This window comes from Silurus meridionalis, chromosome 1 (assembly GCF_014805685.1).
Source record: "Silurus meridionalis isolate SWU-2019-XX chromosome 1, ASM1480568v1, whole genome shotgun sequence".
Lineage (NCBI taxonomy): Eukaryota > Metazoa > Chordata > Actinopteri > Siluriformes > Siluridae > Silurus > Silurus meridionalis.
Genome location: NC_060884.1, coordinates 6,046,831 through 6,073,133, shown reverse-complemented (window position 1 = coordinate 6,073,133; position 26,303 = coordinate 6,046,831). Strand labels below are relative to the sequence as shown.

Genomic DNA, 26,303 nt, shown 5'->3' with positions numbered 1-26,303 from the left:
GTATTGTTACAAATATTGTCTTTGCATCTTTTTTTAAAAAAACACTGAGCACTTTAAATCTGTATCCAAGGAACTATTTAATGGAGCGAAAACTTCCGTGGAAGGAGACATGCGACGTCGACGAAAAGGACCGACGTCATAGAAATGTTTTAAAAACCACTTCCGTATTATTATTTTTTTGTTTGACAATAATCTGGGATTGAACACGGACTGGCAGTAAAACTATTGATTATTAGATCCCTGATAAGTTTTTAATGTAAAAATAAGGCATGAAAGCGCTATAGCCAATCAGAACACCGTGGTGTTTTTAAATGTCCTTTAAGCGTTCCACATAGGTGGATGCGTTTCCGTTCGTTTTCTGCGGCAGGCACAAGCCCCGCCCCTTATATACCAGCTGGGCTCTGATTGGTCCATGCTTCGTGCACTCGTGAGCATTTTGTTTGAGTGTCTTACAGTTGGGCAGTGGCGCTTCTCAGCGGAGACGGTTTTATTTTAGCTTTGTTTTTAATGAAAACGGTGCCTATTTTATATCTATAAATCATTTTACGTATAACAGAGTTGCCTGTTTCCTTGGACGACACTCTTTGTTCTTCTACCGACCCAAAACAACCTGAATCAGATGGGAACCGAGGAGAGAGGTGAGTCGCCAACGGCTGCGTTCCAAATAGCTTCCTTGTTTTATAGCTATCTAGCTTCTAGTATGTGGATTAGCCTTGATTTCACACTGTATGTAGTGTGCCTATATAGTGAGCAGCGAGCCGTTTGGAACGCGATCCCTTGAACGGTCAGTTTCATGAAACGCCCGTAGCCCCAGCCTTCGTTACCGAGTGAGTAACGCAAGCCTCAAAAGTTAGCTCCAGGCTAGGAGGGGAAGTGCGTTTTGAAACTCTTGCCTTGCTTCTCATTAGTTCTTTCGAATATTGCTCATATGTATTTATACTTATTTGAATGTTAATTTGTTAATAAGAAGTGCTTGGTCATATAATTCGGTTCAACTTGGGAACATACCAGTTATCACTATGAACCACCGTCAACGACTGTTACACTTATTTCCTTATAGTATTTATACTTGTATTCCAGAATTGACTGGTAAATACAACAAAATAACGCCAGGTACTCGTATCTTCTTCTGTGTTCCTTACTATAATACACTTTATCTTTAGTCCAACAACTTAAAAATGGCCTAGCAAACCCCCAACTTTACATTATAACCTGAAGCAGCGATTTGCGGGGTCCAAGCACTATTTATAAACAGCATCATTTGTTTTTTGGAGATTTTATACAGACTTGTACGCAATCTGAAATCGACAAAATCTCCTATACCACATAGTGAATCCATAGTGAACACCTACAAAGGCAACATACATAGTGGTAGCAAAAAGTTTCGAGAGTAGTTTTGTAACACGCCAACAGATGGCAGCACGAGGCTGCTTGCACAGTCACAGGGAGCACCGACCTTCATAAGTCAGTTGTAACAAAACACGTTGTCCTGTGGACATTGGGAGCCATTCTGACTACGTGCATACAGTGTCACCGAGCTGCTTTCCACACGTGAGTTCCTCACCGGACACAACATGATCTCACCTCATCACACCCACCCTACTTGCCAGATTTGGGTCCTGCGGACTCCGCTCTCTTTCCGAAGATGAAGACCGAGTTCAAAGGTTGAAAGGTTTTGGTTGTGTTATAAAATTTGGATTGGAATCTCAGTATGATCGCTGCACAATGCTGGTCTAAAAACCAACAATAGGAATATGGGATGCGATTATACAACGCTTTAGGATGGATTCTAGTGAAAACATAAATATGGCGTGTAAACAGAACGAAAACTATCCATATTACTTCAACAACTATTTTATTTACGTGAGCCCATGTATCTACAGGTCTGTCATTAAAGCATCTTTATTGTATTGTATAAATTGATCTGTGATAACGTATGTGCAATGGTACCGTCTCATCGCATGTGAAGAACGATCGTCTTGGAAGAATGATGTAAAAACACGGTGTAAAATGTTACTTAACGCAACCTGGGAATAAAAACCCTCACTTTTCTCGAGAAACTTGTGTATGAATGTAACCTCAACCGCTATTAATGATCACTTTCACAATCTTGTTCTAAAGATGCATTTCTTCTTTGGTGCATACCATGAGTTATAGCTGTCTAAGTAGTTGAAGCCCCGCCCCTGATCTCAGAGGAGTGGTGTTTAATGTTTGTAATATTTTTCCATTGCAAATCTGGTGTGAATTCTGTTCGTAAAATTTTTCAGGTAGACACAATTTAGTCTAGCGATTGATAAAGATGATGGTGCTTATTAGCAGTTCTGTCACTGCGGTGAGATGAATTAATTACCAGGCCATAGTTTCTTTCAGATAATGAGCTTTGATTGTCACATGAAAACAATCCAGTTATCTGAAATGATATTGTCAGGGGAAAATACGTTAATCAAAAGCAGTCCATAGTTAAAACCATCATGTCTGGAGGTCATCGGTGTTCGCTTTACATTACATAATTCTCCCAGTAGTCAATGAAACCGTTTCATACACTTCTGAAGGCTTTCCCATGGTGCAAAACTTACTGACCGATACAACGTGCTGACACTGGAGACTCTTCCTATAAATGTTAAAGAATATTACACAATCATACATTTTTTATTCTGTTTGATTGTTAAATACATTTTAATACAACTGACCAAAGTAGTATTAAAAAAAACTATTGTAAATAATAGTTCTACTATTTTAGCGCTGAAATACTCCTGTCTTATAACAAGTATAGTGCAAAAAAAAAAATGAATGAATCTAATGTAAACTTCCAGGCCATGGACAATCAGTGTCTTTTAGGTCTGTGTTGTAAAACAGTGGATCAGGCAATGTTGTATTTTCAATTTATATATATGCACAGTAACTTCTCACTAGCATATTTCTCTCTCATGTATATTTTTTCTTTTGTGGTACTGACTCTTATGAACTCTTTCACAGATTGGGTGGATGTGGCCAATGATCTCATCTGCAAGTGTAACGTTAACCTGAGGGTACAGAAGCTTACAGAGTGCGATGCCAGTGTGTTCGTGGCCTTATACGAAGCTATCTTAGGCGAAAAAGTACCAGGTGGGCATATTTAAGACTGACATATTTACTTTGCTTTTGAACTTGCTGGTGGACCAGGGCTTTATGTAAAAAAAATAAATAAACAAATAATAAAGTTTGATCAGAAGGAATATAATAGAGGTTGTCTGTGAGTACATACAGAAGCAGAATCTTATGATTTTACTTTCAGTACTCTGGAAAAAGTCTTTAATAAAAATTGTATATAATTGAATGCCATAGAAATAGGGGGAAAATAGTATTTGCAGGTTCATTCTAAAATAATTATTTTCTTCTGTGGGTGAATTTCAAATAGCATTTGATTTAGGTTTTAATGCATTATATAGGTTCTTGTACACCATAATTATAAAAATGGAGTTCGGGTAATTTCAGGATGTTGTCACATGCACGTACAGCCTTTCTGTCAGTCAAAATCGAATCCTGGTGCATTTGAATCCTCAGTTCGAGGAGGATTGAAGGTGTATTGGGAAAGTCATTTGACCCGTCCAGGAGTCGAGGAGGCCTCATTCATACACAAACAGCCTCAAACTTCAGGCAGGCAAAATGGTTACTGGTGGATGCACCAGAACAGCTAAATGTTTACGAGAAATAAAGTCACTTTTACTAAAAATGTCTGCTTTGTTTTTCAGATTACATCGTAGTACCGAAGAGCCAAGAAGATGATATTCACAACGTACAGTCTGTGATTGACTCACTGGCCTTGGATTATCTCCAGATCAGTTTATCTCACATCACAGGTGCAGACTTGTGATATTGTCTTGTTTGTAGCTGTTAATATTGGGGTCTAACCATATGTTCTGGTCATAATTAGATTCACGATACTGGCTGTATAATTTCTAATTGATCCTCAAACTATACAGCCTGCAAAAACAATATACAAACAACAATTTTTGCTAGTAAAAATCTGAAATTATATTGTGAACATAATTTAGAACCGCTTCTAAAAATAAATTCTATAATTAAGTATTAGATATACAATTACTTATAATTGCAGCCATATTATTGTCATGTTTGTATCACAATCTTTTTCACATTATAGTAAAAATCACTTCTTATGTCCATCACCTCTTGTAGCAGTTCAAGATTTAGTCAGATGAAACAGTGGATATATTTGCCTGGGGGCTTGGTGTGTTTTGCTGTGTATGTGCTAAATAGAGCCCCTTGTTTTAAAGGGAACATTGCTGCTTTTGTACAGAGCCTGTTCCTAAGTCTGTGTTTTTTTGTTGGTTGCTGTTTTTTATTTTTTTAATTTCCAGTGCTCCAATTCTTGTCTCTTTATGTAGGTGAGAACATTGTGAAGGGAGATAAGGATTCCATCCGTAACCTTCTGGAGATCTTTGACGGGCTGCTGGAGTATCTCACAGAACAGCTCAGTGAAGAAGAAGAGCTGCCGAATGGAGGTAAACAGTTTCTTTTTCAATGTGTGTGATTGTTTACCATCCTGCCTGAACCTATTGCGATCGAGTCTGTGAGGGTGAGCTGTGGCGTCTTTCATCTTGCTGATTTACTCTGTATTTCATTCATAAACTCGCCCACATAAACAAACTGGATATAACTGGCGTTGGAAGCAGCTCAAGCAGGGATTACCGGCGTCTGGTCAGGTATTAAATGATCTAAGAGCGCTGTTTGCCGGGCAAGTCTGACTCTGCTGTGACCCAATAGACTGCGTTGCCTCCATAATGGGTCTGGCTCAACTCATTACCTTGAATTATAAATGTTAGGGAAGCACTGTTTTTTTACAGAGATCAGTTAATATTGTCATTTCCCAGAACGGTTCAGGTGAAAATTTAATTAACGCAATCTTACACGTTTCTCTCTCTCTCTCTCTCTCTCTCTCTCTCTCTCTCTCTCTCTCTCTCTCTCTTTTATTTTTTTTTTTTTTTTTATCGCCTGTAATTCATTTAACGAGCAAAGACATGTTTGGCATCTTGATCTTCACACATTTTTTTGCACTGGATCTAAATGCAAATTCGAGTTAAAAATATCTGCTCTGTTGTATTGGTTCTTAAAGTTTGAATATGGAATTTTGGAAAGATGGAATCATTTGTTTGGTCAATAATTGAATTTACTAATCTGCTATTTTACACACGTGTTTTTATTTATTTATTTTTTTTAAATGCATAATTATAGAATGTAACGACAGTGTATATAAATATCTAAGTATTTATTGTAGGTGAGTTAGATGTCATTGTAAGAAATGGGAAAATTTGAACAAATACAAATTATTAGTTACTGCTTGTTCTCTGACTGTTACAAAGCCCTGAATACTGCTGTCTCCTGCCAGAAAAAAAAAGAATGAATCTTTCCTTTTTTAAAAACTTTACACAGTATTTCATTAAAGCCTTCCGACCAATCAGAGTAACCTAGGCAACCACTGAGTCCAACAGGAGAATTTGATATGATGCCAATGTTTATAAAAATTTTGTTTATCATGGTTTAATATTCAATATGAGATCTTGTAAGTAAAGTCGTAATTGTGTACACAAAAAGCTCTGTATTAGGACAAGTTGTACTGTTTCGTTTCATTGTCATCATGTGCTTAGTCGTTGTTTCTGTCCCCACAGAGCTTAATGGTACGGTGCCCCCTGCAGAAACACAGGCGCAGGATAAAGAGGAGAAACTATCTCAGATATCAAGCACACAGTGAGGCCTTTGCATTACACATACAAACACACGCAGTGTAAATAGACATTATTATTACTACCTTGACATTTCTGTATAAGGGCTGCATTAGTTGCAATGACGGCAGTGTACAAACCGGTTAAAAGAAAACCTGTTGACATGCCAGCCTTGTGAGAGTGTTTAACAGTGTTTAACAGGAAGCAGGAACAAGTTTGGTGTTTACAGTTTGCTTTCATTCCTGACGTCTCACAAAGTGCATCCATAGAAATGTAGTAGATATTATTTAAAGATTTCTCTCAGGATGCTGTAAATATAGGAATGTTCTAGCACTATAACAATACTTTATATTAAACTGACAAGTTGTTCATGAACAAAACATTTAGCAAAACCAGGGACATGTTCATTCATTGTATGGTCAAATTTATTTTTATTATTATAAATGTTTTTGTTTTTTACACCAGCAAGCTATAGTGAGTATCTTGTGAATGCAGTGGAACTGGTTTTGGTGGTGCTGTAGCTTTTTACTTTATTAGTCATAATGCACAGGCTGGGAAGGCACCTCAAAGCTCATAAAATAAACGCTTTTCAGAGATTCATGTCTACATTAACACAATTGGAAAGCTCTCAAAGCAGCTTCAGAGTGGTGTTCTAGGAAATCAATTAAACAACACTTTTTGAACAATCGGATTTGCGTTCACCAGCATTGGGACATGGAGTGTGGATAGAACAAGATTTCTACACATTACAAATGACTAAATCAGTTGTTTAAGAAATGCACATTATCATTTGTTAGCATGAAGTCTTTCAGCAACGGAAAAACAAATGGTGCTGTTGAATTAAAAAATCGTAACAAAAATCAGTAACGCAAGAAGAATAAAAACAGAACTTTATAATTTAACATTGTCCTCATTTCTTCCTTATCATTTTTATTTCAGTTCTGATATCCAGTCCAGTAAATTCTCCCTCCATTCCTGGAACGGAGATGAATCGGAGTCGACAGCTGAGCTGATCCGGTTGGGCGATTCAGCTCGTACATTCACCACAAAGCAAGAAGGTGCACTTTAATTATAAGAGCATGAGTGCACCCGAATATATTCTGTACCTTTTTAGGTTTTAACGTATATCTAGCGATGTCAACCTTACTGTTGAAACACTGGGATGCTTAACAAATATTTTTATTTATTTATTTATTTATTTTACATTTCAGTCATTTCTACTGAGAAAGCTCTCAGTGACCCCGAACAACCCACAGCTCAACCTTCTCAGCAGCTTGAGTCCTTTCACTCAGCCATTCCTCTGCAGCCTCCCCACCAGACCACTCCACATCGAGCAGGGAAAACACCTCATGCTTCCTCATCATTGCCTCACACAGAGAATAATAAGGGAGATGCAGAGTGGACAAATAAACAGGTAAGACATCATCCAAAGCTTTCATTTTCCTCCTCTTTTTTGATCTATATAATTATCAATATCTGCACACACAATGTATGGACGAGTTGTGGACACATCACTGTTATAGTAACTTCCATATTAATTATATATAATATATATTTTTATATATATTGGTGTTGTAGCTACCGATTATTACATTGAATAGTCAAGTAATTGGATGGGAAGTACAGTAGAATTTTTTTTTTCTCGCAATTGCGACTTTATTTCTCATAATTCTGTCTTCTTTTTTTTCCTCGTAGTTCTGACTATATTTTTTTTTGCAATTCTGATTTTATTTGCTCTTTACAATTGTGTAATGCGTTTTGGCACTACAGAGGGGGTGACGCCGCCCGATTGGCTAAAAAAAAATTTGGAATTGCGAGAGATAATATATATATAAATAATAAAGACTAATGCAAAGTACATTACATATTTTTGTATGTAGGAATTTTATGGCTATAAGTAAGCTTTGTTAATTTGGTACAAGGAATTTATTTTCCTTTGTCCATTTCAGTGCCAAAAATTCTGCCTGTTCCATCATGTTTACACACTCGCGCACACACTCCAGCTATACAGTGCCTCCGGCTTGGAGGCTGACTTGCATCCCACTGCGTCATCGCCACAGAAACTCCTAAACACACATTGCTACATCTGTCACAGCTGTAATGTTACAACATGCTTTAACACCCACTAGTTTAGCTCGATGTTTTACTAAGTACATAAAATCACACTTTCCTTGCAGAAAGGAAGCCCAGGGAAAGGAATTCCTGCACTGAAAGGGAAAACCATGCCTATTGAAGCAACTCAATGAGGTCATTTCTTTTGTTAAGTGGTTAAAAGGAGGGATTGAGGTTTGCGTCATAGATTCGCTCAGCTGTAGCACACACAAACATCGAGCTGCCGTGGTGAAGCTGGCTGCTGAGAATCGACCATATGTGAGAAGGGGTTTGAATAAGCAAATGAAGAGTGCAACACGAGATGCAAACATCGAGGCAGCAGATCTTGTGTCTAGCTTGTGTCCTGTCTGACGCAACCCTTGGTTTGTTCACATTTATATCTAATCGTTTGCATGTATTGATTTGGAACATGGTGGGTAGCATGGCTGCCTCACAGCGAAAGGGTTCTGTTTGGACCCTGTGCCCGGGTTAGTGTCTGTGCGTGTTTTCATTTTCACACCGCACAGCTTCCATACACACACCTTAGTATTACTCAAGGGCCTAACAGTGGCTCTCTGGCAGACTTTGGGATTTGAAGTTGCAAAGTAAATTTGGATTTTATTTTGATGCTATTAGTATTAGACAGTTGACCGAAGCATGTTTCTCTGCTCTCTTTTACAGAATGGTCATTCCCCAAAGTGTAATGGTATTCAGACCAATGGGATTCACACTTCTGGTATGCATCAGCTTTATATCACCACTGTGTTAATGCCTGATGTTAACACATTGATCATTTATTCTTCTATTAGTGCATGTGCTGCATAAATGTGAACTCGCATGAATGAGTGGAAATGCCAAGCTGAATTTCGAATTAGAATTCAAATGATCACAATTATAGAAGGAAGTAATTTTGCTCCTAGATTGCAATAATGATGAGCAGCAGTTTGTTTGTCTCTAGCAGAAAGCGAGAGGTCTGAACAGAGTATAAAAGAAACACAGCCTGAGGCTCCCAAAGCACAAGTGGAGGTAGGATGTTGAGTTTTTACATTTGTACCTAAGGCAAAATAGGAAACCAGTATTACTACAGAAGGAAACTGATCTTTTTCAAAGTTTTAGGCACACAATTGTAAGAAAATTGTTTAACAAACTAGTTTGAACATGACATTGGAGCTTGCATACATTAATGTCTTGTTAATCTTAGTGTGTGCAAAGATTTACATTCCATGTCCATGACATCTTATTTGATATGAAACTGGAAATCTCTTCCTTACAGGCAGGTAGGGAGGGAGCACGGCGTGTCCTGTTCCAAACTCAGCCGGACGTGCTACTCATGTCCCTTCCACGTGAACAGGACCAGAGAGAGCATACTCGCACACAAGGCCGAGTGGAAGAGAGGCAGAGCGATGAAGAGCAGCTTTACAGTTCTGGCTCATCCTCTGGAAGACGGAGAAGCTACAGGAGCAGGAGGTAGAAAACTGAGTAAAGGACACATGTGCTGAAATGAATCAAAAATGTCCTCTTGAATGTTGTTCTATAAAGTACTGCAAGAGGCATTCTGAGGTATTTCTGTTTTTGCCTAAGGCTGATGGAGGAAAACGAAGACCCGTTATCCAGACGCAGTCAGAAAAACAGACAAACGGAGCAGGAGCTGCATGAGATGTCCGAGAAACTCGCTTGTCGTCTCGAGGAGCTCGATCTTGTGAGTGTTGGGTACTTTTGCCTCAGTTTCCTATTTTTGTCTGTGTTGAAGCACAACAGTGACAGTAATATCAGTGACTATGGGTTATGTGAAGAGAAAAGCGCATTTTTAAATGATTTTATCCTGTCCATTTATAAGTTTGTCTCACTTATGCAGATGCTGAAGAGGGCTTTGGGGGAGACGGGGGACAAGTCAAAGCCCGCAGAGGAGGACAAACATTCCCACCACAGTGACAGTGTCATGGAGTGCAGACGTGTCCCCAGACCCACAGGTACCTTTTGTAACTCTTTCTGCTGTAGCTTTCATTAGTTTTTTAAATCAACCATGTCTTTGAATATGATGTGATGCGATGTTAATTTCCTACACAGACAAGACCAGCGTGAACAGACCTCCTCGCACACGCTCCCTTTCCCCATCACCTCCTCCAGTGTGTCGTTCAAGTCAGAGCATGCCAGAGGGCACTCCGCTTACACACACACGGAAACACACGGCCCGACGACGGCACGACGAGCTCGGACACATTCAGGACCAGCAGAGAAAAATCCAGGTCAGATAGAGTTGAAAAAGAGCAGATGATCTGCTGTGCAATGTTACAAATACACCGACCTTGCATAACCTTATGGCCATAACATTACGACCACCTGCCTAATATTGGGTTCAAATTGGCTTATATATTCATACATTGTGGATGCATTTAGTCATTATACATAGTCATACATCTAAACAGAAAATCTCACGGATTAGCAAAATAAAGATATAAATCTAAACTGGAAAATTCCACTTATGAACCTTAGAACTTGGTATGTGCTGCAGAAGAAATAGATTATGCTGAAATGGGACTGTTGTGCATCCTTGTAGTTGCCCGGACAAAACCGTCACAACGGTGTAACTGACCTAGAAACTAAAGGCAATGTTTAATTATGTTACATGACAGCTGCTGCCTGATTACAAATTTATCATTTCTATCAGCTACACTGACATCTAGTTCGATCACCACACATACATAATCGTTTCTCATGTATTTTTATATACTGTGTGAGAAATCACATAAGCTGTGTATAAACTTACCGTTAACCCTAAGTGTGCAGTTAATTGCTTTTCAATAGTTTGTACACTCTGGGGGAAGTGTGGTTGTGATGTACTATCATGGTGTTGTCTTTCTCAATTTGGCCTCTAGATGGTGGCTGAAGCTTATGAGGCTGAGCTGAAGAACTTCGATGAGCAGCAGAGAGTAGATCTGGCAATTGAAAGACTGCGAGCTCAGGAGGCTGTAAGGACGCCTGGATGATATATTAATTCATATGTTATAAATACTTTCTCTTTATTTTTGTATCATGTTTTGAGAAATTTTTATACACTATATGGACAAAAGTATTAGGACACCTTACAGTTTCTTCCCTGAACTGTGTTACCACAAAGATGGAGTTTCAACACATTTTCCATCCACTTGAACTAAGAGACCCAAACCTTTTTCAGCACGACAGTGCCCCTGTGCACAAAGCCAGCTCTATAAACATATGGCTTTGATTGTTTGGAGTGGAAAATCTTACCTATTATAGAGCTCTGACCTCCACTCTCATGATCACCTTTGGAATAAATTTGTATTTCTCCCCAGAACTCCCTACATCAGTACTGATCTTTACTAACGTCCTTGTGGCCGAATGAGCACAAATCTCTACAAGCAAACTCCAAAATCTATTGGAGGTTATTATAACATCAAATGGAGAGTAGATGTGGAGTGGGTTGTTCAAAAAGCACCATATGCCTCTTATGGTCATGTGCCCACAAACTTTTGTCCATATATAATATATTTAAATATACAGTAAATAATATTTTAATAAAATGTTATTTAAAAAAAGAGAAATAAAGCTTGAAAGTCATTATCCATAGATTGTCATTTCTACTAAAAAATCATGCCGACACAACCCCCTTTTTTTTTTTTTACGTCTTTGTTAATGTAGGAGCGAGAGTACAGGGAGGCTATACGTAAAGAAGCATCTCGCGCTTTAAAATCCCCTAACTACAGATCAGCATCGACCGTCCCACACAAGTGTCTCCGCTCCAAACCTGCAGCTCCCAGCCGGCCTCGTGCCCAGACCCGCAAAACAGCCCCATGTAAGTCCTTGAATCCTTGTCCTTGTAACATAGCACAGGCTGCAGAGGTGTGTTGTGTCACTTACTATATTCCTGTATTGTATAAACCAATTCTTCCTTCTACTGTGCTTTCTGTAAACTAACCTACATTATAAACTCAAATATCATTCAAGCTCTTCCTGGCCTATTTCAGGGCTGATTAATATTATTTGACTGTGATTCCTGGGCTTTTCTTTGTGACTGTTTGTAAAAACCTGCATCTAGCCAGTAAAATTTACTAAGGCTTGTGATTGGGTATGGTCAGCCAAGTAGAACAGCATTTTTTGCAGCATTTAAATTTTTTTTTATATTTATTACTATTATTATTACTAGACACAAGTGCTTAGTCATAATCTTTGCATTTGTATGTACTCACCAGCCACTTTAATATGATTACCTGTACCCCATGTCATTTATGCAATGACACAATTATTCCTGTTGCTGGCTTGCAGGATTGGAACCCGGTGTCGTCTTCTGCCGCTAAGGTTTTATGTGTTGTGTGAATTTTTTTTGTATTTTCTTTTTATATACTTATCATAGTCATTTTGCTAACAAGAACTAGTCTAGACTATTCTTCTTTAATGCCTTAAACACAGGTTTTCTCAAAGCAGCTAATATAAACGTTCTTTTTGTTATGTACAGTGGAATATATGATGTAATTGTCATGGTGTTTAGGTGACTGCCCCAAATAAACCAACTCTTAATGGAAACATGCTTATGATTGTTCTATTTTTATTTTTTTCATTCTATGTTTAAAGTGAAACCATTCATTTAAAAAAAGTGCTTGGAGAATGAAAGCTTGTGTATGTTTGTGTGTAGTGCGGGTGAAGGAGAACGACTTGTTGCCAACTCTCTTGGACGACTTCCCTCCTCTGCAGTTCTCGCCTCACACCCTGTCTCGCATGTGGAAGCAGCAGCTCCGGCAGGTTGACCAGCTCGGTGTTTTGGACAACCAGCGCAAACACAGACGCAAACACACCAGTCAGGTTAGAACAGATTATGCATTATGGATATGATTCTTTGTAGTCAATGTGAAGTACCGAATTAATAGTTTATCTTGTCATTATGCTGAGCTCGGTTAAATACCATCAGAATAAAATCAGAAGGTGAGTTCATGCACATGGATTTGTATGTATGGTATGTGCTCCTTATAATCCAAGCCTAATTATTAAAACAAACCAAAAAAATTAGTTTGTCATTTTAACAATTATAAAAGGATTTTTCAGTTTTAGCACAGGAGGAAGCGACACTTTCCAGTTTCTTAGCAACATCGGCAGCTTTTTTTATAGCAAAATATAGGAAGTATGAAAGACTGCAGCTTTTTATAGTTTATATAGGTCATTATAGGGACTAGTTCTTAATTAAATATACTTATAAATGTTATAAATGTTAGTTATTATAGCTGCCTACTGATGTGTACTAATGTTTGGTTTTGAATATATTCAACACAAATTTTTTTTTTTTTATAGATAGAGGAAGCCCAGAAGAGACAAGACTTACTCATGGATATCGTGCACAAAGAGCAAGAGCACAGTCGTCGCCTGGTGAGCACAGCTTGATTGAAGTTTTAAAGAAGGAATAGAACATACATTTTTTTTTTCTGCATCGAACATGATCTCTGTCTCTCACAGAAGGATTTCAGAGAGAGGATCCAGCAGCAGAGGTCTTCGCAGAATAAGCTGCGGGACCAGAGGCAGCAGGTGGCCCGCGCCCGCAAATACCACAATGATTACCACGTGCAGCTGCGGGCCCGACTACTCAGAGCCCGTACACGAGAGGAAAGGGTGAGTCACACTTCAGCTATTCCTCCCTCTACTCAGCACTCTCTGGGGGGGGTGACTGACGGAAATCTCTAACTCGCCGCTTAATTATGTCTAGTTACCATTTCCATTAGGCAGGACATGCATTAAATTGTTAAAACTCCCTTTCATCTTTAACATTGATTGATTGGTGTAATGTCAGGATAAAGATTAAAGGCATTTAAATCTCTAAAAATGGTCTTATACATTGGCTATGCAAAGCGCATCTCAAAATTGGCAACAAATGGATCTACTAGACAAGTATTTATGTACCCTTAGTAGTGTATGTTGGTCCCAATCATCAGCAAGTATCAAAAACAGCACAGCTTTTTTTATATTATACAACGGAAACTGTATATCTCTAGTTCAAGTTTTAGTACTTTGGTCATCGAAGGTCTGAGATGTGTCTGTCCGTGTGCACGCAGATGTTTCGGCAGGTGTTTGAGGAGGGCCTGGAGCTGCAGAAAGCTCGTCTGAGGGAACAGCGTTCGTACGCTAAAGAACAGCGTCAAGAGCACACACGCAAACACAGAGAAGAGATTGAGGCCATGGAAAACTTCTACAAGGATCAGGTACTGGCACTGGCAGCTGGCTTTCATTTAAGTCTTAGCTTTGTGATTAAAACTGAAAAGATTGTCATATTTTAATCCTCGGTGTGATCTGGGAAAGAGTGAAATTTGTGTTGATTTTATAACGTGATCTTGATTGTGGGAATGTTGTTACAAAAGTATAACATGGTCAATTTGAGGAACAGTTACCCTCCTTATCTCAGTCATTTCTCAATTAAATTTTATTCCCGCACAGTTTTCCATCCTCTCCGAAAGAGTCGCTCTGGAGCGAGAGGAGATCCAGGTACGCAAGAAAGCCCAGGAAAAGGTGAGTTCTAATTTGCTTAAAATGTATTTACGTGGTATCTATCAAATATTCAGTTGTTTCCAATTGACATTTTGCTGACATTCAAAAACATATATATTATTATATAACATAATATTTATACTTTTGAAAAAAATTTATAATTGTAATCATAACTTGTACTATTTATAATTTAAATACCTACAATGTGTATATATATATAATATATATACACACACACCTCCCCAAAAATAATAGTGATGAGTTGTTCATAAACGAATCGTTCATTTTTAACAATTCTTTAATGTGACTCAGATGAACAAATAGTCTCACAGAGTGATTTGTTCATTTTCTACTCGACGTGCATGAGCAAAGCATAGCAAAATCTCCGTAGGTTATATACAGGAAAGAGAATTGAGTAGTTTCCTATGACTCTTCTTGTACGAGTCTTTCATTCTTTTGTCACCTGACTCTCATATACGCTATGCAGTGCATTTACACAGGGGAAAAAAAAATATTTGTTCATTTTCACAAACGAGATTCAAAATCACCAAGTCAACTAAAATGATGATCTTCCCATTACTAAAAAATACTTTAAAATTAAGTCCAATCATCTCACAGATGTTGCATCCATACAGTAATGTACAGAGCTACATTTATAGAAATGAATTGTGTATTGTAGCAGCTTTTTAATTGTTAAAACCCCAAACCCTGGCACCATCGGCAGGTGTAGCCGTTACTGTCGTTTCTGCCGTTCAGTTCTTTGGCAGTTTCTTTTGTCTTTCGTAAAGTACTCACAGAGTAAATGTATGAGGTGTTGTGTTTCAGCTGTTGTGTTTGATTCGTTTTTTAAATTAATAGTACAAGTGAAAGCAAAGTATAATTTTTTCCTGTATCTAAATCCCAAGGTTCTTCATTACCTCTAAATACATATATAGTTACAAAATAAAGATTAAAAAAAAAAGTGAAAGGCATGTAGACCCTGTTAGTAAGGTAGCTGCATGTGCCCAAATTGCATGTTGGATGAGACCTGCTGCTCACATAAACATAAAAATATATGTGTATAATATTTTTGACAGAAATTACCTCACATTTATATATTCGTCATTCTGGTTTAATCTTTCAGGCTCTGCACAAAATGAAACGAGAGCTGAGAAGCAAGATGGAGCGAGAGATCAGCGAGTTACAGAAGATCATCGTTCAGGATGACGAGGACGACTACTTCCGGGAGCTGGAGGTGGAGCGGCTGCGCAGGCGCGTGCAAATGGCCTCCTTCCAGCACGGCACGAGCTGCACATACTGACTGCAGGAAAGTGAAGAGCCTGTTACAGTGAAAACTCGTCAACTAGGGACCGGTCTCAACCTTCACTCACCCTAATGGCAGTCTGGAGGCGTTTTTCCACATGAGCTGGATCGTTGCACAAGGGCTTCTAATGAGCACATTTCTACAAAAGCCGTTTAGAGGAATCTCGAATCGATCATTTCCCTTCGAATCATCATCAAAATCGAGACAATTTGATGACATATTTCGTTCAGACAGTGCACAGGTCATTTTATGTAAAGTCTACCAAAAAAATCCTTTATGGAAAAGGAGTCATTTTAAGATTAAAGCTGAGGCTTGTTACTGTAAGTTACAGTGATCGGGTTATAAAATGTATTAAGGCATTTGTGATGTAATTTATTGCAATATTTGATGCACAAATTAGGGTACATGATGATATATATAATCTATTAGCTTTAGATTTTTCAATATGCAAACAATGAGAATTAAATAATAATAAAAAAATATATATAAAAAAGAATTACTACATTGGAGTATAGATATAAAAAAGCCTTATGTTTAAATGCCTTAGCGGAAGCCTTCCACCCCTCCTAATCTCATAGGCCGGAAACTGTGATTGCGATTCAAGCTTGGCGTTATCCTTCATACTTCATAATACCATTCGAATTCTATAGACAATATGATTCACGTGGCACGTAAATAATTTCACTCTCGTTATAACCACATCAAGCTGATAATCTTTTACGCCACTTTTTTTTAGGCGATCAGGCCGAACCACGCATAGATTTCACAACGAGATTTTCTCTAATTACCGACGATGTGTCAAAGTTCCTCACGCCAATCCTGAGATCTGAGACACCGCCCACAACACCACACCCTGACTGTTTAATTCTCATTCGACAGTGTTGAATTTTTTATAATGACGGTTTCTTCTTTTTGCTGGGTTTTATTCTAAAATTCAAACAGATTTGAAACTAAAGTAACCGTTCAGCTGCTATCGTTTCTTATTGGAACCTAAAACCAGCTGGTCATGTCCCACACAAGGGACACTTGTTCAAGTTTAGACACAGGGTTACTGTACTGTTTAAATGCAAAACATTGTTTTCTGTTGTAAAACTGTAAGTCGGATCAGCTTCATGTAGCACGTGAGACATATTTATTGATAAAACTTGGATCTGTGTAAAAAAAAAAAAAAAAAAACATGTATGTGGACACTATTACTGGAGAACGGTCCCGGATCGGCATGTGGAGTCCTGCGTATGACGAGTCCTCCACCTCGAACACGCTGAACCTTTTACTTGCTGCTAACAACGAGTCTTCCTCCATCATTAACTGCTGATGCAAGTCTAAATGAACCTGTTGTTTTGTCTTTTTTTCTTTGTCGATAGAAAGAAAAAAAAAATTTGATCATGCACCTTTCCACCCTGATGTGGACCGCTGATTATTACATAGCTGTTAACGAGGATCTGCAAATCTTTTGAATTATTTTATTTTGGAAATTCCTGTTGCTGGATCAGTCTTCCTAAGAGTGTGAAACCTGTCATAAGTTAAATATTTATTAAACTCATTTTGCTCATTGCACTTTTATTGACATGCTTCAGTGAAACACTGTCGATCACTGTATTTCCTAAAAATGATCGATAACACTTGTGCGTAATCATAGCAGTATCTGTATCATGACATTTTGACATAGTTGGCATTTGCATATGTAATACACACACGTATCATATATACCATCATTCAAATAAGTGTAAAAATTAAACATAAAAATGAGACATAAACAGTTGAGACTATCCTGAATGAGTGGACATAATCCTACACTTAAATGAGCTCTTGGACTCTCTCTGACATGGAGTAATAAATAGACTTTTAATGACTAGAAACTAGCTGTTTTGTAGACCTTTCTGTTGTTCATTAATAAACAAAACTTGTACTTGGCCAACTGCTGTGGAATAAGAGGAATAAAACATATTGAGACTTTTGTTATGGGGCAATAATCCACTGCTGTACTTGTCTGCACCCTGTCACTGATCAATGTCCTTTAACAGCTTTCTCTGATGTACTGTGCAGGTGGGCAACAGAGAGAGAGAGGAGCAACAGATGGTTTGATTATGTGCAGATAAGGGACATGGGGTATATCAGTAGAAGAATGTTGAGGATTGAGCTGCCAGGCAGGAGGAAAAGAGGAAGGTCAAGGAGAAGTTTTATGGATGTGGTGAGGGAAGACATGCAAGGTGGTTGGTTAGAAAGTGGCAGATGTAGAGGAGAGACTGATAATGAAGACAGACGACCAGCTGTGGTGACCCAAACGGAAGCAGCCGAGAAAAGATATACAGTATTATCCGACGCGCTTCATTCTTACTCAAGTGAACGTAATAAATAAAACCATCCAATCAAATTTGCAGAAAGGATAAAGGAACCGCCTCAAAGTGTGCTAATTGAATATGAGCAGGTATAGGTCCCGCCCACTAATTAGTGCAGCGCGCGCGCACACACCCTTTACATAAAATGTCTTATTTATTAGTCCCATACGAACGCGAATTATTGCCGAAAATGCGTCAAAAGGTAAGTTCACTTCAAATTTCTACTATATATACATTTCCTAGCTAGTTACGCCTTAGCATAAAATCCAAAAGTCCCAAACCCAATTCGACTTTGGTTTGAGTTCGTAGAATAGATAATAAGCAGAGGTGACAAAAGTACACACATCCTTTACTTAAGTAGAAGTACAGATACTCATGTTTTTAAATACTCGGGTAAAAGTTGAAGTACTGATTATACTTTTTTTACTCAAGTGAAAGTAAAGAAGTCTTGGCTCTGACATGTACTTAAGTAAAAAGTAGTTATTACTTCTACCTGTTTTAGCTGTTAACTGGACCTCACATCATATAAGATAGATAGATAGATAGATAGATAGATAGATAGATAGATAGATAGATAGATAGATAGATAGATAGATAGATAGATAGATAGATAGATAGATAGATAGATAGATAGATAGATAGATAGATAGATGGATGGATGGATGGATGGATGGATGGATGTGATAGCCTAGTGGGTTAATGTCAGGGTCCCCACGAGGATGAGTTTGAGAGTTTGATTCCTGGTCGAGCTGGTTGCTGTGTTGGTAAATAAAATTTCTGGACCTTGTCCACTCTGAAAACATTTCAGTTCTGTCCTTTCTGTGTTGGATTAATTTCTTGATTTCCTGGTCTTTAATGAAAGATAACTCCACCAAAAAAAAAAAAAAAAAAAGCACTTCTGTGGTAGCTCAGTGGGTTAAGGCTTGTGCCTGAACATGGTCCTTAATATAGTCCACGCTGGTGATAAGGTTTCAAAGCCAGTCCTACATGCCTTCTTTCTTACTGCGCTGGCATGAAACAAAGTATGAACCCTCCAAAAAAGCACACATGCTTTTCAGCAGTGGTCGCTCAGTGTTTTAAGGCTTGTGCCTCATCTAAACATGCTTCCCAATCTGATCTCTTCCATGGTTTATTGGGTTAAGGCTGGTGCCTCACTGAAGTCCTAGACTTAACACTCGACACACACTCATTACTCATCTCAGCTCATTCAACCATCATTTATTTATTATTATTTATACTCTGCCGTACTACACTGTTTACATGCTGTTTTTTGCACTACATTGTGTCTGTTTATAATTAGTCCCGGGTAAAGTTTTACAGTTCTCCTCATACAGTACTGTATATTCAGAGTATACAGTAGGTTTACTAGTTGGCGCTATCTCAGGTTTTGTGTCTTGTCTTGTGTTCTCTTGTGTTTTCTGTCTGCACTGTCTGTCTGTAATGTTTTTTGTCTGCACTGTTTGCACTAGGTTGCACTCGATGCACTTTATGTAGCTTGTTGTAGTTTAGTGTAGCTCCAGGGTTCCGGAGGAACGTTGTCTTGTTTTTACTGTGTACTGTGTAACACTGTGTATAGTAGAAATGACAATAAAAGCCTCTTGACTTGAATTGACTTGATATTGAGGATCAGGGTTTGAATCCTGCTTTCTGCCTGCTAGTTGCGATGTAGGTTATGTTCCTGCTTTCTAAATCTTTCTTTAGCTTTAGATTCTTGAGTTAATGGTTTAAAGGTAGATAGACCTGCTCTAAACAAACTTCCTGGCCTGTCTTCCCTGATGGTTCAGTGGGTTAAATCAGGTGTCTTGCTTTTGGTGGGGTTCAGGGTTCGAATCCTGGTTTCTGCCTGCCAGTCACGATCAGGATTCACTTCCTACATCTTTCTTTAGTGATATATTTTTGTTTTTAATGGGTTGAAAAGAAAGATAGACCTGCTCTAAACAAGCTTCCTAGCCTGTCCTTACCGATGGTTCAATGGGTTAACGTTGGTATCTCGCTGGTGGTGGGGATCATGGTTCGAATCCTGCTTTCTTCCTGCTAGTTACAATGTAGGTTCAACTTGTGCTACTTACATCTGTATTCGCTTCCTACATCTTTCTTTAGCGTTAAATTCTTGTGTTGATGGTTTGAAAAGAATGATAGACCTGCTCTAATCAAGCTTCACTTCCTGTTTTTTCTGATGGCTTAGTGGGTTAAGGCTGGTACTTTGCTAATGTTGGTGGTCAGGGTTCAAACCTGGCTTTCTGTCTGCTAGTCATGAGGTAGGTTAAATTCCTGATTCCTACATCTTCATATTCTTGTTTTGATGGGTCAAAAAGAAAGATAGACCTGCTCTAAACAAGCTTCCCAGCTTGTCCTTCCTGATGGTTCAGTGGGTTAATGCTGGTGCCTTGCTAATGGTGTGAATCAGGGTTCGAATCTTGCTTTGTCCCTGCTAGTCATGATATGGGTTTGCTTCCTACGTCTGTCTTTAGCATTATATTCTTGTGTTGATGGTTTGAAAGAAAAGCTAGACCTGCTCTAAACAATCGTCGCAGCCTGTCCTTCCCGATGGTTCAGTGGGTTAAGACTGGTATTTCGCTGTTGGTGGGGTTCAGGGTTCGAATCCTGCTTTCTGTGTTTCTGTCTGGTCTGAATTTCTTGCGTTGAAGCATGAAACGAAGGATAAACCCCCAAAAAAAAAAAAGAAGGTGTGTTGTGGGACTTGATGGCTTTGTGATAAAAGTCATGCCTCTGAGCTCAGAGGTTGCTGGTTCGAATCTGGCTTGTCCCCACACTGGGTAAACTGTGTGGAAAGTAGTGTGTGGTGAGCAATGGAGTGGGTGACTGTGAACAAAGGTTGTGAAGACCTGCTGCTTCACAGCCTCAGAAAAAGTAAAGGTGATAGGTTTTTGGCAGAATTTTTCCCTATATATGCAAAACTAAGTCGATACTTTTTTGGACGTTTTTTCTTCATAACCCCCTGTTTTCAGCTTCTCAGACGCTGGGGGGGCAGATGCCCGGATATTGCCCCCCTGCTTTAGGATACGCCCTCCGAATCCAACCTTCCACGCAGCCATTCCTGACACCTTCCACACTACGGTCACCGAAACCTTCCACACTGTTAACTTTGAGCCCTGGCCGGGGTTTGAACCGGCAACCTCTCAACCCAGAGGTAAAGCTCTTCCAATTGAGCCACAGGATCTCTTGCAAGAACCTGATTTTTAGGACCTTTTTTGGTTCTTTTTTAAAAACTTTTTAAACAATTTAAAGGAAAGCTAAGCAGTAGGAATCGAACCGGTGAGTCAGATAGCAGCGACCACTTCACTGACCATTACGCCAACACAGGAGAGGCAAACAAGCCTTTGCTTATTGGACTCTTGGCTTTTCTATAGTTAGGAGACCAGTGTTTTCTCTTAGATCATGATGGTAGAGGGTCAAAACTTCTCCTTCCTGTACATTCTCTCAGTAACCGGAAGTCTATGAGAAGTGACTCAGGTACAAGAACCACATCTCCAACACCTGCACCACTGATATACCATGATTTACCAGCAACCAATTTTAATGAACTTTCATTGTTCTGTTTTTCAAAACTTCCTATAATGTTAAATATGAAACTAGATTTAAGAATCGAACCAGGGAAGTCTTTCATCATAGATCGCTAATGGCATTACTTCAAAACTCAAAACTTTGTTAGACATGTAAATAAGCAGGAAAGACAGAGACAAAGACAAAGAGACACAGCTTTACAAAGAGTGAGAGACAAATAGAAAGACAGCAAGAGAGAGACATATACAGTGAGACAGAGACATTTACTAAAAGAGACACAGAGACAATTAGACAGAGAAAATAGAGAGACAAAGATAGCGAGATATAGCCACTTCCTGTTGGAAGTGTTTATCCCGAGCGACTCTTAATGATCTCATTTACTAAATGAGCAGTAGTGAGTTAAGGGCTTGCTCAGGTGCCCAAAACTGGCAGCTTGGAGGTGTTAAACATGTATCATATTTACTGCATGTGATATGTATGTAAGCATATGTACAGTGTACTCTTATGTACTCATATGTACTCTTTTTTATTTAGTTATTTATTTATGTTTTTACATTTTTTTATAAAAACGGTGAAACAGAAATGCGCGCTGAATTGATAGCACGTTAATAAAATTTCATGCCGTTTAAAATGTTTTTAATTTTTACAGCCAAATATACATATACAGTGGTACCCCGCTTATCGACCAGCTCAGACATCGACCTTTTCGCTTAGCGAATAGTTTTTGAACCGAAATTTGCGCCTGCTGAATGACCAAATGCCCGCTTATCGACCTTTCCCTGAAGCCCCCGGTTTCAACAATGCACACCTGGGGCTCATTATTCACTCATCCCCAGCTCCTATATAAACCCCTCATTCAGCCACACTCCTTGTCGGTTATTATTGGTATGTGAAGGTGTTTGGTGCATGGTTGTCTGTTTTCCCTGTCACACGTATTACTATGCGTTTCTTCCTTTCCGGACTCCACGCGCTCTCCACGGCTGCGCTTTCTTTCCAAAGTGCACCCCGGATTACCTTTTTCCTCCGGTGGGTTTGCCCGGGGACCTCGCCCCTCCAGGGCGTACCACAGATATCTCTCTCTTGTTTGTCCGGATTCTATGGACTGCCGTGTGTGTGTGTGTGTGTGTGTGTGTTAAACTCTCCGTGTTTTCATTAAACCAAAGCGAACTGTGCTCCGGCTTTGCCTCCGCTCATTATGCTGCATAACAATTATATACAGTATTATTTATGTACCTGTATTATTTAGTATTAATACTGCTAAAAACAGGGCAAAAATTGTTAATAAATGGGTATCGGTGGAGGTCGGGAACAGATTAATTGATTTTTCATTATTTCTTATGGGATTATTACATTTGCTCTTCGACCTTTTCGCATTTCGACCGGTTTTAAGGAACGGATTAAAGTCGATAAATATATATATATATATATATATATATATATATATATATATATATATATATATATATACTGGGATATATATTAATATATATTAATATATGTATTATATATATATATATATATATATATATACTGGGATATATATTAATATATATTAATATATGTATATATATATATATATATATATATATATATATATATATATATATATATATATATATATATATATATATATATTAATACAAAACTATTTAAAATGTTGTTACCTAATGACTGTGTCCAGGCTGAAGATCCACATATAGAACTCATCCACATTAACCCTAAACTTCTTACTGCCTTCTGCCTGCTGATTCTTAGCTCCATAAACTAGTCTACATCTGTGGTGAGTGAGAGACAGGACTTTATACACCAATGGATTGAAAAAGACAGGCAATGACAGGAAATGTCCGGCTGAAATTGGCACGTAGGGAAAATAAAAAAAATAAAAAATTTCACCAAATCAGTGGATTAAAACTAAAGTAGCGAGTCTGTTTTGAAAATGTAAGAAGTAAAAAGTACAGATATTTGAGTTAAAGTGTAATGAGTAAAAGTAAATAGTGGAGTAAAGTACTGATACTAAAAAAATCTACTTAAGTACAGTAACAAAGTATTTGTACTTTACTACCTCCCACCTCTGATTAATAAGTAAATGAAACAATTAAATACGGTTATGTCTGGGCTGTTTATTTCTATTATTTTTAAAGAACAAAGTACAAAATAAAAAATAAGTATTATTGGCACAGTCAATGGGAAACGGCTGTAAAACATTGTGTATACGATTGGATGGTTCAGGGGCGGGTCTAGAAACGTATTTATGGGGTGGCATGAGAATTATGAGGGGTGGCAACACTGAAGTAAACATCCTTGCATGGATCTTGTGGATTTAAGGAATGATCAACATATTCGATGTAGATCCATATTGGTTGCATTGAATGTTTGATTTACTAAAACAAAGCAGATCATAAGAGTCGTTCTTTCGGACTATGCTGGCAGTATGCAGTATTTTTGGGTATATGTTTTTTTTAATTAATAAAATTTTTTTATCACATTGAAGCCGCACTGCAGTACATTGGACAAGGACACTTCTTAAAATTAAGATTTTATACTTTTGGGATACCAGTACTGAGGTGGCAGATGGAGGAAATGCTTTTTCTTAGAGTGGCAGTTTCCACCCTGTGCCAACCCAGTAGATCCACCCTCTGATGTGGTTAGAGAATGGATGTCTTTAAAAGCCGTTTTTAATTTCAAAATATCTCAAGGAAAGTCCCATATTTGCACAAACCTGCAAAGATTCCACTGAATCTATAAAAGCATGTATGTAAGTGGTATAATATTTATAAATAATGATTAGCTAAATATTTGATCAAAGCATAATGTGCAGGGGAAAAAGCACAAGTTAAATGACATTGTATGGTCAAAGGTATGTTGATTTCTGATTGTCATTCTGATACATGTGGTTCTTCCCCAAACTGTTCTGTAAGGTTTGAAGTTTTAGTGAAGGGAAGGAAGTTTGTGCAGAGAATGAATAATTCTAGCTGTAAAGGCATTTAACCAACACACTGTCATGTCAAGCAACCTTGGACATGGACAAATCTGGACTCACCTCGCGGATAAGTTTGCTGGAATCTGCCTTGGCAAATCGGTCGTATAGTCATATATATATTTTTTTGAATCGTTAACTGAGTAGCCGTGAACTTAATGTGTTTTAGACCCACCTCATGTGTCTAGGCTACGATTCTAAAGCTGCACTAAATGGCCGGAGAGCATTCATTTTCCTTGCGAGTTGCCAAAGTACAGAAAGTTTAACTGTATGCAGTTATGCAGCAAAAAATTTGTCATAATTGAGATGCTAGTTGTGCCACCCACTAATGAGTTACTGTGCCAACGCCTACTATCAGCTTCACCTAATACAGCGATTTATGACCTACAGTGATCTCCACATGGAACCTAGTGTCTAGTTTGGGAACATAATTATGTCCTGGCATGAACATGTTGCTGAACGTTAGAGTAAGGACTTGCAAGCTGAAATTTCTGTATTTTAATTAAAATATAAATAAAAAATGTGTAGAATGCACTTTTTCTCCAGAAAATTTACATTTGTATACAGTTCTATGAAAATTGGGGGAAGGCCCTAATATGGTTGACATCCCTAGAACTGAACTGAGAAACACACCCTGGTAATAAACTTTAATTTCAAGTTTCTGTGAGCAAACCAAAGTATTAAATGCCTGTTTTTCCCTCCCAAATTGTATATACTACTTCTCATCCTCAAATTGATTATTTGAATTGCTCCAAATGCAGTTTAGAATTGTAGTTGAAGATCTTTGCTTTTAAAAATATTTACACTTGAATGTTCAAGTATGTTCAAAAATAGTTTTTTTTGTACTGTTTGGCTGTTCGTCAAGCAGGCTATTCGGCTCCATACTAGGTTTTGACCCAGTAGCCATAGAGTTTTAGAGTTTTACCACCTAAGAATAATTTCCCATAACAAGACACATTATGTTTTATTCCTTACTCATGACAGCTATAAACAGCTATTTTCTTAAGCTTCTGAACGAGCGAGTAAGACAAAGCGAATTGTAGCTTGTCATATAATAGACAGACTGCAAAGCCCCCCAGCCATGAAACTGTTCCCAGTTTGCAAAACTGGAAAAACGTCAGACTGTTACAATGCGCAGACGCTGAAACCTCTTTCCAGAAATGCTTCATACACATTTTCTCAAAGAAACGTTCACTAAATCAGTAACCTTTTTGAAACAATTTATGTGGGGTGTCTGCCTCTGAAGTCCCTGAGAATAACTAGTTACTATAGAAAAACTAATGTATTCGAACAAGCACATTAATATAATCCTGTACTCTTGCACTACTGTCAGGGCCGCTGTTACAGAAAACGAATCAACAACCCAAATCTGCGCCGTAATCTTAATTTTCGACATCGAATATATCGACAAGGACCTTGACATGATGTTCACTTTAATAAAAGCAACGCAATGCACGATGTGCTGTTAAACCAGAACGCCGCTGATGCGAACAGCTCAGACTTTATTGCTCGTGTTGAGAGACGCACAGTAGGAACTCGTTCTTATGTACAGACACATGATGAGCTTGCAGAACAGCTGTAGCAATAAATACAAATGAAATTAAAAGCTTATTTACACAGTCTGTTCACACGCACACACACACACACTGTATAAACTGAAGCACATGCACACACTTGACACAAACACTGTTTCGAACAAAACACGAAAGAAGGTTTGAGCTGAACATGCTAGAAAGGCAACTGATAGAAAGTGTGAGAGTGCAGAGCGTTCATATTGAACATACGTCCGGAGTGTTGAGTGTGTGAACACTCAGCGTGAGATCATGTTAAATATGACATCACTCTAAATAACAATACTGAAC

At 38.3% G+C, this 26,303-nt stretch overlaps 1 protein-coding gene across 4 annotated transcripts; it reads left to right on the top strand.

Moving 5' to 3' along the window:
• Positions 1-398: 398 nt before the first annotated feature.
• LOC124392825 (centrosomal protein of 95 kDa-like) lies at positions 399-17,557 on the top strand. Of its 4 annotated transcripts, none has more exons than XM_046860065.1 (21): positions 399-638; positions 2,977-3,105; positions 3,732-3,839; positions 4,386-4,502; positions 5,667-5,745; positions 6,660-6,778; positions 6,932-7,134; positions 8,493-8,547; positions 8,752-8,837; positions 9,085-9,278; positions 9,393-9,510; positions 9,667-9,781; positions 9,879-10,057; positions 10,688-10,780; positions 11,472-11,625; positions 12,463-12,629; positions 13,113-13,187; positions 13,275-13,427; positions 13,868-14,014; positions 14,247-14,318; positions 15,421-17,557. In XM_046860065.1, the coding sequence occupies exons 1-21, from the start codon at positions 620-622 to the stop codon at positions 15,595-15,597; spliced, it is 2,559 nt and encodes an 852-aa protein (XP_046716021.1). In that variant the 5' UTR covers positions 399-619; the 3' UTR covers positions 15,598-17,557. The 4 variants fall into 4 exon arrangements, with proteins under 4 accessions (XP_046716021.1, XP_046716045.1, XP_046716036.1 ...); XM_046860089.1 differs by having other exon boundaries at positions 400-638; positions 8,773-8,837; XM_046860080.1 differs by having other exon boundaries at positions 400-638; positions 8,770-8,837.
• The last annotated feature ends 8,746 nt before the right edge of the window (positions 17,558-26,303 follow it).